The 12,030-nt window shown below is 58.5% G+C and overlaps 3 protein-coding genes across 14 annotated transcripts in view; 1 reads left to right on the top strand and 2 right to left on the bottom strand.

Moving 5' to 3' along the window:
* The window catches only part of LOC126939141 (anaphase-promoting complex subunit 11), a 94,659-nt gene that overhangs the window by 3,115 nt on the left and 79,514 nt on the right, over positions 1-12,030 (top strand). The window contains exon 1 of one of the 3 annotated variants that reach the window (XM_050764110.1): positions 975-984. The exons of the other annotated variants lie outside the window; for them this stretch is intronic. The gene's annotated coding sequence lies outside the window, so the exon portion shown is untranslated. Of the gene's footprint in view, positions 1-974; positions 985-12,030 lie in introns of those variants that run through there. 3 annotated transcript variants of the gene reach the window in all.
* The window catches only part of OXLD1 (oxidoreductase like domain containing 1), a 157,610-nt gene that overhangs the window by 98,633 nt on the left and 46,947 nt on the right, over positions 1-12,030 (bottom strand). The window contains exon 1 of one of the 4 annotated variants that reach the window (XM_050764096.1): positions 9,130-9,133. The exons of the other annotated variants lie outside the window; for them this stretch is intronic. The gene's annotated coding sequence lies outside the window, so the exon portion shown is untranslated. Of the gene's footprint in view, positions 1-9,129; positions 9,134-12,030 lie in introns of those variants that run through there. 4 annotated transcript variants of the gene reach the window in all.
* MCRIP1 (MAPK regulated corepressor interacting protein 1) overlaps positions 8,156-12,030 on the bottom strand; it is a 69,547-nt gene continuing 65,672 nt past the window's right edge. For 6 of the 7 annotated variants that reach the window (XM_050764076.1, XM_050764080.1, XM_050764081.1 and 3 more), the window contains 4 exons: positions 10,195-10,250; positions 9,982-10,100; positions 9,140-9,241; positions 8,156-9,052 (listed from right to left, as the gene is read on the bottom strand). In XM_050764076.1, coding sequence (XP_050620033.1) covers positions 8,988-9,052; positions 9,140-9,241; positions 9,982-10,100; positions 10,195-10,250 — 342 coding nt within the window. In that variant the 3' untranslated portion in view covers positions 8,156-8,987. Of the gene's footprint in view, positions 9,053-9,139; positions 9,242-9,981; positions 10,101-10,194; positions 10,251-11,470; positions 11,568-12,030 lie in introns of those variants that run through there. The other variant, XM_050764083.1, reaches the window with a different exon arrangement.

Below are 12,030 nucleotides of genomic sequence, written 5' to 3'. Positions count from 1 at the left end.
GCCACTCACCACAGGGCCTGTGGACAGCAGGGAGGGAAGCCAGCTAATTAGGCAAGGCTGGACCCTTCTGGGGCCCTGGGGTTGCTGTGATTGGGGCTGCAAGGCCAGGAGACGGTCCCCTGAGCTGCACCTGCTGGAGGCCTGTGGTCTCAGACCTTAAGACTTCAGGCCAGCTCTACGCCCTCCGGCCTCAGGTCCTGGCTCTCCTCTGAGCCCTGGATGCCCAGGTGCCTGCGTGGGCACAAGGCTGCTCCAAGTCAGCACAAGGGAGGTGGACATTCTCCTTCACGCCAGCTGAGCTCAGGGTCGATGACTGCCCTAGGGAAATGCCCCTCACCTGGGGCCTCCTGACAGCCCTCCCCATTCCCGAGTCCCTCTGCCCTTGTCCTCTTTCACCCCTGCCCCGCCCTCATCCCTAAGGGAACTGGAGTGGCTGGTGGAGTTGGGCGGAGTTGGGGACTTGCAGGGGGTGGACTCACCCAGGCAATAAACACTGGCCCTAACCAGGCAGCCCTGCAGGCAGGTAGGTGGAGGGACTGTTTTTTTCTTTTTTGGAGATGGAGTCTCACTCTGTTGCCCAGGCTGGAGTGCAGTGGCATGATCTTGGCTCACTGCACACTCCACCTCCTAGGTTCAAGCGATTCTCTGCCTCAGCCTCCCGAGTAGCTGGGATTATAGGCGCCTGCCACCATGCCCGGCTAATTTTTGTACTTTTAGTAGAGATGGGGTTTCACCATGTTGGCCAGGCCGGTCTTGAACTCCTGGCCTCAAGTGATCTGCCCACCTTGGCCTCCCAAAATGCTGGGATTACAGGCATGAGCCACCACACCCAGCCGGGACCCATTTTTTTAAGTCACTCCACACAGCATCTCCCTCCAACTTGGGCCCTTTGACCCTTCCCCATCTCTGCCTCCCCTCCCACCTCTACCTCCTGTGCCTCAGCCCCTTCTCCCACAGGAATGTATGGGTGTTGCTAGCAGGGGGTGTGTGTGTGTGTGTGAGCATGCTGCATGGGAAAGGCTGTGTGAATGTGGAGGAAGGGAAATACACACCTGTGTGTGCACAGTGGGGCAGGTATATGATGCCCGGCGTCCCAAAGGAGTATCTGCAAGAGTTATATGCTGTGTGTGCATGGCTGGGAGGGAGATGACTTTGACCTCCTGGAATCTGGTGTATGTGGACACACAAATACTACTAAAATGAGAGTGGAGACCAGGAAAAAGGAAGACATAAACCACATCAAGGATCAAATCTAAGAGAGCCAGGGGTGTGTCACAGGAATAGGGGAACTTGAGCCAGGCAGAAGGCTCAGGAGAGAGACCCTCAAGGGGATGAAAGTGATTGAATGCACTAAGATTTAGAGGAGAGAGTTCAGGACTTAATTAGTGACTAGTACATAGAAAACTAAATACATGAGGCCGGGCACGGTGGCTCATCCCAGCACTTTGGGAGGCCAAGGCGGGCAGATCACCTGAGGTCAGGAGTTCAAGACCAGCCTGGCCAACATGGTGAAACCTCGTCTCTACTAAAAATACAAAAATTAGCCGGGCATGGTGGTGGGCACCTGTAATCCCAGCTACTCAGGAGGCTGAGGCAGGAGAGTCGCTTGAACCTGGGAGTCAGAGGTTGCAGTGAGCCAAAATCACGCCACTGCACTCTAGCCAGGGTGGTAGACGGGAATATCACGTATGTACTGGGGGTGGGGAAGACAACAACATGGGAAAAATCAAGAATAATTCATGTTAGAAATAAAAATACAGAGCAAAATTTAAAAATAAAGAATGAGGTGTAAGCCGGACGCTGTGGCTCAAGCCTGTAATCCCAGCACTTTGGGAGGCCGAGGCGGGCGGATCACGAGGTCAGGAAATCGAGACCATCCTGGCTAACATGGTGAAACCCCGTCTCTACTAAAAATACAAAAAACTAGCCGGGCGTGGTGGCGGCGCCTGTAGTCCCAGCTACTCGGAGGCTGAGGCAGGAGAATGGCGTGAACCTGGGAGGCGGAGCTTGCAGTGAGCCGAGATCGCGCCACTGCACTCCAGGCTGGGTGACAGAGCGCGAGACTCCGTCTCAAAAAAAAAAAAAAAAAAAAAAAAAAAAGAATGAGGTGTAGAGTTCAAAGTGCTCATCTCTAGTACCCCCAGACGTCCTGGCAGCACTCAGCCCCGGGTCCTCCCCCTGCATTCACTCAGCCCCGGGTCCTCCCCCTGCCTGCTGTTTCTCTGGCCTTGCCCTCCGCTGTTCCTTCTCCTTCTCCTCTCCCTGTTGTGTCCAGGAACCAGGCACCACCCTCATTTCTTCTTGATCAATTTTTAAAAATCAGCAGTGCTCAGCAAACTCTTTCTCCCCGGCCTGTGGCCCTGCTGAATCCACGCTTTAGACCCAGTTTGCAGCTTGGCAGGTCCAGCTGGATGTCCACACCGAGCTGCTCACCCTCCCCCCAGCTTCTTCCTCCCACTGTCCTCTGCAGAAGCCTCCTAACAGGACCCCTGCTTCTACCCCGGACCCACACAGCGGCCAGATGCTTTGTCACCTGAAATCTCCTAGGAATCCAATCAGGCCTTTGCACCACACCTCATTTTACAGAAGTACAGGGGAAACAGGGTTTTGTTGACACCACAAGGATGCAGCCGGCCAAAGGCAGAATGTAGGATACACAACGGTCAAACGCCCAGGGGTCCTTAGACGAATGGCGGAAAAGGAGAGGCATGTTATGGATGGAGGCTCGGGACACATGGGCTCTGCCTTCCCATGCTGTCAACAACCCACCGGGAACGTGCTAATTTAGTCATTTGGGAAATGTGAGCTGGATATATCGGCTATTAGGAAATTGTTTTTTTTTGTTTTTTTTTATTTTTTGAGACGGAGTCTCACTCTGTCGCCCAGGCCGGAGTGCAGTGGCCAGATCTCAGCTCACTGCAAGCTCCGCCTCCCGGGTTCACGCCATTCTCCTGCCTCAGCCTCCTGAGTAGCTGGGACCACAGGCGCCGGCCACCGCGCCCGGCTAGTTTTGTGTACTTTTCAGTAGAGACGGGGTTTCACCGTATTAACCAGGATGGTCTCGATCTCCTGACCTCGTGATTCGCCCGTCTCGGCCTCCCAAAGTGCTGGGATTACAGGCTTGAGCCACCGCGCCCGGCCAGGAAATTGTTTATGTTCGATAAGTATTTTTTTTTTTTTTTGAGACGGAGTCTTTTTTTTTTTTTTTTTTTTTTTGAGACGGAGTCTCGCTCTGTCACCCAGGCTGGAGTGCTGTGGCCGGATCTCAGCTCACTGCAAGCTCCGCCTCCTGGGTTCACGCCATTCTCCTGCCTCAGCCTCCTGAGTAGCTGGGACTACAGGCGCCCGCCACCTCACCCGGCTAGTTTTTTTGTATTTTTTAGTAGAGACGAGGTTTCACCGTGTTAGCCAGGATGGTCTCGATCTCCTGACCTCGTGATCCGCCCGTCTCGGCCTCCCAAAGTGCTGGGATTACAGGCTTGAGCCACCGCGCCCAGCCCTTGAGACGGAGTCTTGCTCTGTCGCCCAGGCTGGAGTGCAGTGGCGGAATCTCGGCGCACTGCAAGCTCCGCCTCCTGGGTTTACGCTGTTCTCCTGCCTCAGCCTCCCATGTAGCTGGGACTACAGGCGCCCGCCACCGCAGCTGGTTAATTTTCTGTATTTTTGGTAGAGACGGGGTTTCACTGTGTTAGCCAGGATGGTCTCGATCTCCTGACCTCGTGATCCGCCCGTCTCGGCCTCCCAAAGTGCTGGGAATACAGGTGTGAGCCACTGCACCCGGCCTCGATAAGTATTAATTACCATTTTCATAAGAGCTTAACCCCCCTGAAAGCGGTCTCTGTTTCCTCACTTGTAAATTGGGATACTAAAACCTGCCCCACGGAGTTGCCAACATTGAACGACAGCAGATGGCATGCGTGCACGCCAACGGTACACAGCAGATAGTGACGTGTGCGTACATGCCACTACACAGTAGTGACGTGTGTGCGTGCATGCTAACAGTACACAGCAGATAGTGACTTGTGTGTGCATGCCAACACTACCCAGCAGATAGTGAAATGTGTGCGTGCACGCCAACAGTACACAGCAAATAGTGATGTGTGTGCGTGCACGCCAACACTACACAGCAGATGGTGATGTGGGTGTGTGCACGCCAATGGTACACAGCAAATAGTGATATGTGCGCATGCACACCAACACTACCCAGCAGACAGTGACGTGTGTGCACGCCAAGAGTACACAGCAGATAGTGACTTTGTGTGTGCATGTACACCAACGGTACACAGCAGATAGTGACGTGCGTGCGTTCATGCCAACACCACCCAGCAGATAGTGACGTGTGCATGCATGCCACTACACAGCAAATAGTGACTTGTGTGTGCGCCTGCATGCCAACAGTACACAGCAGATAGCAACCTGTGTGTGCGCCAACGGTACACAGTAGTGACGTGTGCGTGCACACCAACACTACCCAGCAGATAGTGACGTGTGCGCGTGCACGCCAACAGTACACAGCAGATAGATATGTGCGTGCACGCCAGTGATACACAGCAGATTGTGACGTGTGCATGTGCACGCCAACAGGACACAGCAGTGATATAGTGCTGTGTGCATGCCAATGGTACACAGCAGATTGTGACGCGTGTATACACGCCAACGGTATAACACGCAGTGGTTGCAGTTGCCTCATTTTCCCAAGTCGCCCTCACTGCAGAAAGGGGCGTGTCTCCAGCTGCTTAGCCCAGCAGCCTCCAGGACCGGGTGAGGGTTGGAGGGCCCCAATGCTTTGCACGGACAAGGCAGTTTCCACTGCAGCAGGGCTGAAGGACAGGCTGGGGTGGAAGGACCACAACCCTCTGGGATCGGGCCCCATGGTCAGCTCCCGCAGCCCACGGGAGAGGTGCCCTCTCTAGCAGCCCTTTATCTGCTCCTGAAGCTGAGAGACCCCCACTTTGTGACTACACTGAGTTCTCACCCCATTAGGCAAACTGCTGGGGTATAAGACCACCGTGTGGGAACTGCACAGCTGACCTCATTGGGTGGTCCACTGAAGAGGTGATGGGAGAGCAAGTTCGCTTCAGGGTCAGAGCTCTGGTCCCGGTGGGTGCACCTCCCCAGCCCTCAGGTAGGTTAGGCCCCCTCTCCTGCACCCCTCCCCCTCCTCACCCCTAATCTCCATCCCCCATGGGGTGCACCAGGCTGGAGAGTGCAGGGGTGGGGCCTCCAGCAACACCGTGGACTCAGTGCTCCCAACAGGCTCCCACCCTTCTACCCAGCATGTGCCTGGCCAGGCCGGCCCCCTCCTCTGAAGGGTTCTTGGCAGAAAGATCTCCAAATTGAAGGTTCCTGGTGGCACGCCCAGGTGCTGGGGCCATACCTGGCAGAGCTCCACCCCCTAGCTGTAGGTAGAGAAGGCTCGGATTCCAGAGCCCAGTCAGTGTAAGATGACCCAGGAGAGCCCAAATCAAGTCCGTATCTCAACACAAGCAGCTCCCTCGGCACCTCCTGTGTGCTACCCAGGGGTCCCAGCACCCGTGCAGGGGAGAGGCCTTTGGATCATCACAGCCCACACTCTGTACAGAGGGATAAACTGCTGCTGCTTTGCCTGGAGAGTAGCCTTTTTTTTTTTTTTTTGAGATGGAGTCTCGCTCTGTCGCCCAGGCTGGAGTGCAGTGGCACGATCTCAGCTCACTGCAAGCTCTGCCTCCCGGGTTCACGCCATTCTCCTGCCTCAGCCTCCTGAGTAGCTGGGACTACAGGTGCCCACCACCACACCGGGCTAAGTTTTTTTGTATTTTTAGTAGAGACGGGGTTTCACCATGTTAGCCAGGATGGTCTCGATTTCCTGACCTCGTGATCTGCCCGCCTCGGCCTCCCAAAGTGCTGGGATTACAGGCGTGAGCCACCGCACCCGGCCCTTTTTTTTTTTTGAGACGGGGTCTTGCTCTGTTGCCCAGGCTGGAGTGCAGTGGCTCAATCTTGGCTCACTGCAACCTCTGCCTTCCAGGTTCAAGCGATTCTCCTGCCTCAGCCTCCTGAGTAGCTGGGATTATAGGCGCCCACCACCACACCCGGCTAATTTTTGTGTTTTTAGTAGAGACAGGGTTTCACTGTTAGCCAGGATAGTCACAATCTCCTGACCTTGTGATCCACTCGTCACAGCCTCCCAAAGTGCTGGAATTACAGGCGTTAGCTACCGCGCCTGGCCTTTTCTTTAATAAACTTGCTTTAAAAAAAAAAAAAAAAAAGAACCCAAAGGCCAGGCGCAGTGGCTCACGTCTATAATCCCAGCACTTTGGGAGGCCGAGGTGGGTGGATCACGAGGTCAGAAGTTTGCAACCATCCTGGCTAATACGGCAAAACCCCGTCTCTACCAAAAATACAAAAAATTAGCCAGGCGTGGTGGCGATCACCTGCAGTCTCAGCTCCTCGGGAGGCTGACGCAGGAGAATCATTGAACTTGGCAGGTGGAGGTTGCAGTGAGCCAAGATCACGCCGTTGCACTCCAGCCTGGGTGACAGAGCAAGACTCCATCCCAAAAACAAAACAAAAAAAATCAAAAAACAGAAAACCCAGAGGGGTAAACTGTGGCAGGCTGGCCGCGTGCCAGGCCCCGGACTGCAGAGCCCAGGCTCCCCCACTCGAAGGCTGAGGGTCACGCCTGCTGTGTGGGGCTGAGCACCTTGTCAAGTGCGCCCACAAGGTGACTCATGGGGATAGAAGCACCGAGCACCGGGTCACCCAGGATGTAGGTAGTCATCATCACCTGAAGAAACCGAGGCTGAGACTCCAACCTGCTCATGGCCATGGTGTAGCAATGTCCTGGCCAGGGCTCAAGCCCACCCCTCCTCCTCCTGGAATCTAGGAACCCCATGTTTGAATGGGCCTCTCTGCGGGACCTCTGCTGGCCGTGGCAGCCTCCTGGAATCTAGGAACCCCATGTTTGAATGGGCCTCTCTGCGGGACCCCTGCTGGCCGTGGCAGCCTCCTGGAATCTAGGAACCCCATGTTTGAATGGGCCTCTCTGCGGGACCCCTGCTGGCCGTGGCAGCCTCCTGGAATCTAGGAACCCCATGTTTGAATGGGCCTCTCTGCGGGACCCCTGCTGGCCGTGGCAGCCTCCTGGAATCTAGGAACCCCATGTTTGAATGGGCCCCTCTTTGCGGGACCCCTGCTGGCCGTGGCAGCTGCTACTGTACAGAACGCACACAGGGAGGGCCTGGTCCCTAGGACGCTCAGTGAGTGGAGGGCACATGGCATGAGGACCGTTGTGAGCTGCCCGCCCCTCATCCCCGTGGTAGTGTCCCCCAAGCTGCATCGGCTCGACAGTAGTGGGCAGCTTGGGTCACCCTAGCCTGATGGGCACTGGAAACGCTCCTCAAAGGACTCACAGGCCCACAGGGGATAGGTAAGGCCATGTGTTTACAGGGAGTTGGCTCGGGGCTGGGTACTGCTGTGCACACTGGCTGCCAGGCAGAAGCTGGGTTGGTTTATTACTGGAACACCCTTCCCAGCTCCTCCTCCCCAGGGAGGCCGGCCCTGCGCCAGCATCTCCTGCACCAGCCCACCCACCAGGAGGCGACTGTGGGGCCACTCAAGCCCCGAACACTCTTCTGGGAAAGGGTGTTCCTGGAATAAATTCTGGTTTGGCTTCCAACAGGAGCAGGAATCGAGTTCCCTGTCTGGCCTGCCAGGGCGGCTTCCAGGTTTGAAGGTCAAGTGCACACAGCTCTCTCCTGGGCCGTGGCACCCCCTTCACCTGGTCAGGGGAGGAGCCCAGCGGCACCCCTTTCACCTGGTCAGGGGAGGAGCCCAGCGGCACCCCCTTCATCTGGTCAGGGGAGGAGCCGGCTCCTGGAGGGCCCACAGTACCCTAGAGGGTGGGTTCAGGGTGGCGCCTACTACCTCTGGGGCCCCCTGGGGAGCCCCTGTAGCAGAACAAGGGTGGGGGTATCAGGCAGCCCAGTCTCTCCCTCCAGAATGCCCTCCCCGCCACCACCAGCCCTAGGAGGCCTGACCACCCCCAGTGGCTTAGACTGAGAATTTCTGGGCTTGAGGAACGTCACCATGATCTGGGGTTTCCAGCCCTGCCCAGGAGCTGGCTGTGCATGCGTGCTGCAGGGGTAGGGGCCTGACAGACTGCCAAGAGGCCACGCCCAGTGCCGCTGCCTTTATTAACAGACCCTGGAGCTCCACAGCCACACAGACGCTTGGCTTTCAGAGGGCACAGGAAGAAAAAGGGACCTGGTGACCCTCCCAGCATACCCCAGAGCCAAGACAGACCCAGCAGCAGCACCTCAGGGTCAGCCTGGGTGCCCCTACCCATGGGCCACTATGACCACAGATACCAGGAGGCCAGGCCTGGCTGCTGGGGACCCCCTTTGGGGGGCCCGGCAGTATCCTAGGCCCAAAGAGCTGGTGCCATCTTGAAGCTGATTCAGGGAACGGGCCAGGCTGGACAGTAGGGGTAGGTGTGAGAAGCTCCCCAGCGTGTCCAGGCCACAGGAGCAGCAAGGGTCTGTTGGGGGGTCCCAGGTTGGATGGGGTGGGGCTGCCCTTGTCCTGTATCCTGGCCATTTCAAGGACAAAACCAGCCCAGTCCCAGCAGCCTGGGGGGCAGCAGAGGCTCCTTCTGCTCCCCTCCTGATTCTGCAGTGGCCAAGGACAGGAGGGTGAGGGGAGAGGAAAGAGGGCAGGCCAGGGTCCCTGGGGGTCAGGCAGCTTCAAAAACACAGCCAGGTGGCTGGGGGAGGGCAGGAGGGTGGGGAGGGCCCAGACCCCCATGATGGGGGCAGCCTGAGACCCCCAAGGAGGAAGGAGGGGACTTGGGAAGGAGAGGGAGGCCTCAGCCGTCAGTCACACCGGTGCTGCAGTCTGCAGCCCGCTGGAGCAAGACACCCCCATCCCAGGAGCAGGGCCACAGGACAGGAGGGAGCCGACACCTCGCACCCTGATCTTCCAGAGGCCGGGGAGGGGCGCTGGGCGCTCTAGGACTTCTTGGCATCCTGCGTGCTCCGGCGCTTCAGGTCACTCAGGTCGATGGGCTTGAAGGCTGCCAGGGAACAACGCGGTAGGTGGTAGGCACAGGCCCCTCCTGCCTGTGAGGCCCAGCCCTGCCCCCAGGTCAGCCCCCACTCACTCTTCAGGCTGGGGTTAGGGACCTTCTCCACATACTCCTCCACCAGACCCCGCTCGCCGCCCGGCACCTGGCTTCGCAGGTCTCGCTCCACGCCCTGCCAGGCTGCAGAGGCAGAGGGCAGTGTGCTCAGAGTCCCCTGCCCCAGGGGGTGGCGTCCACATCAGGAGAGTGCCTACCCTCAGCTCCTGCCCTCCCAGACCCTTCTCTCCCTCAGAAGTGTCCTCCATGCTCCCCCACAGCCCTCTGCCCACCCCAGCCTCACTCACCTGTAGACCCCATCCCTGCTCCTCCGGCAGGCCTGTCCCTTCCCCACAAGATGACCAGGACTGTGATCGAAGGGACCCCTATGACCCTACCCCAGGCTTCCCTGCGCCTCGGGGGCAGCACAACCTCCTCAGCTAGGCCTCTACCTTTCCCACCTCATCCACACACCTCCCCAGCCCCAACACATCACACACTCCCCTAATCCCAGACAACCACCTCCTGGCCCATTCATGGCTGGGTGCGTGCCTGTCTGTCTTCAAAGGCCCCTCCCTTTCTCCAGCAAGCTCCTTTAGCACTGCTAGCATGGATGACTGGCTCCCAACGCGGCCTCTATCTGGGGCAAGGCCCACTCCCAGCCCCTCCTCCTGGGTTCCCCCATGATCAGAAGCAGGTCTCCTCTCCACACAGGGTCCCCTCGGCCACCCCCACCCGCCTGGGCCCTGAAGGCTGTGGACACAGTGATGGAGGAGCAGGGGCAGGGGCTGCAGGAGATTCCTCAGAAACCTGGGTCCTGGGCTGGGGGCAGAGCTGACTCTGTCAAGGACAGGGCAGGAGCTGGGTGTGGCAGGCGCACCCACCTTCGTAAATGAAGCGGACGTTCTCCTCGTGGGCTGGGGTGAAGATCTCGCTGCTGCTGGGTGGGGAGCGGGGGCTGCTGGTCCTCTTGCCGTTGTACACGACTCTGGAGACGGGGGAGCTGGGGGAGCCTGGCGCATGAGGCAGGGCACGCAGCAGGGTGGGAACCCACACCCCTGCCCCGGTGGAGACCACCCCACCTGCCTGAGACCCACCTGGTCATTGCGGGGGCGTCTGATCCTAGCGCTCCACCGCCAGATCCCCTCAGCCTCTGAAACAGAAGCCAGCGCAGGAGTGGGACGCAGGGCCACCCTCTCCAGCATGGGAGGAGGGGGAGGCACAGGGTACACCTGCCTCCTCCCTTCAGATGTAAACAAAGTGCATAGTCTCCCTGCCTACCAGGGGGTCCCCCACAGGCTGGGGTCCAGCCACGGGCAGCCAGTGGGCTCCAGGCAACCCCAGGAGCTATCAGAGAGCTGGCCAGAGCCAGCCAGACACACACACGACTTGAAGCAATCAAGCCCACTCAGCAGCCTGAGGTCTGCAAGATGTGGAGGCCTCAGCCCCAGCACCGGGAGCACCGTGGCCACAGCCCCTCCCGCCGCGGGCTGGTGGGACCGTCAGCATCTCTGATGTCTGGCTGCTTCTCACTGCAGCAGAGCGCCTGTATCACCTGAGGAAACTGGCCCTGCTCTCCCTGGTGCAGGGCTGGGCACACAGCTTCCGCTGAGCCTTGATTTCCTTTCCGTAAAATGGGGATGAGCTTCCTAACGGTGATCCCGGCTCCACAGCACCTACCCAGACTCAGCTTCCTGGTTCCCTGGAGCATGAACCACAACAGCACCCTGTAGATGGAACCAAACTCCAACTCCCCTGGTGGGCAGAGGGGGTGACCCTGGAGGAAGCTGCCGGGCCTGACCTGTGACCAGGACCCTAGGCTGCTGCCCGTTTACATCCTCTCAGCCCAGGGGAATCCACAGCTCTGGAGAAAGGGAGTCTATTTTGAGGCTCAGACGCCCACACTGGCAGGCTGGACAGTGTCCCCACTCCAGCTGAGGACACACAACCCCAAGGTGGGGAAGCCAACAGGGCTGGTCTCCAGCCTGCCCTGTTCCAGAGGGGGCAAATCCAGGTTCTCGGGGAAGGGAGTCCCAGGATTCCCAGGAGGGGGCTTTTAGCACAAGCGACTCCCCTGCCCACCCCAGGGACCAAGGCTGCAGATACTCCAGGGCACATGGCTGCTGCACTCACAGAGGGCCAGGAGCACTGAAGCTTCGAGTCCTCTCTGGCCCGTTCCACCTCATGTCAATGGTCCAGCCCTCAAACACCACATGTGATCAGAAGCCCACAGCTCAAGGGCAAAACCAGCAAAGAGCAGAAAACCAGCTCCCAGCCCTGGAACTCTGTGCCCCATCCCAGGCCAGGAGTGGGGTCCAAACAGGGCCAGGGGCTCCCCACCCATGGCAGCACCCAGTTTGCTCACAAAGTCACCTCTCCTTTCTTGGACTCTGGGATCTCTCTGCCCAGTCCTCCTGCCAGGGACTCCAGCCCACAAACACCAGAGAATGCAGGGAAAGGCCTGTTTGGGTTGAGGGTCCACAAGGACACGCTACCTGCTGGGAAGCTCCCGTTACAGAGAATGGCAGAGCTCAGGTTAACAGGTGGACTGGCCAGTCCCCTGCCTCGCCCCCTGCTGGCTCTCACCACTGACCGACTGCTGCTTCAGGGGTACCTGCCTCCCAGCCTGCCCTCCCCAGTGGCTCTTCTCCCCATGCATCCTCTGCCTCCAGTGGTGACTTGGCTTTTATACAGCCACACCTTTGGCCTGGGGTCCCCTGCTGAGCTCGGTTGTCACTCCTGCCCCAGATCCCACTGATGGCCCCACATCCTCCCAAGCAACTACCCTTCCAGGGCTTCCTTTGCCTTGCTGCGTGCATGCAGGCAGGCGCACACACACACAACACCTGCCCCCACACACCTTAGCTGAATACACCTGCCACACACACATGCCTACACACAACCGTCTGTGCCTGCACACACCGGTCTGTACA

Source organism: Macaca thibetana, chromosome 16 (genome assembly GCF_024542745.1).
Source record: "Macaca thibetana thibetana isolate TM-01 chromosome 16, ASM2454274v1, whole genome shotgun sequence".
Classification (NCBI taxonomy): Eukaryota; Metazoa; Chordata; class Mammalia; order Primates; family Cercopithecidae; genus Macaca; species Macaca thibetana.
The sequence above is the reverse complement of the archived record's forward strand: the minus strand, read 5'-3'. Positions and strand labels throughout refer to the sequence as shown.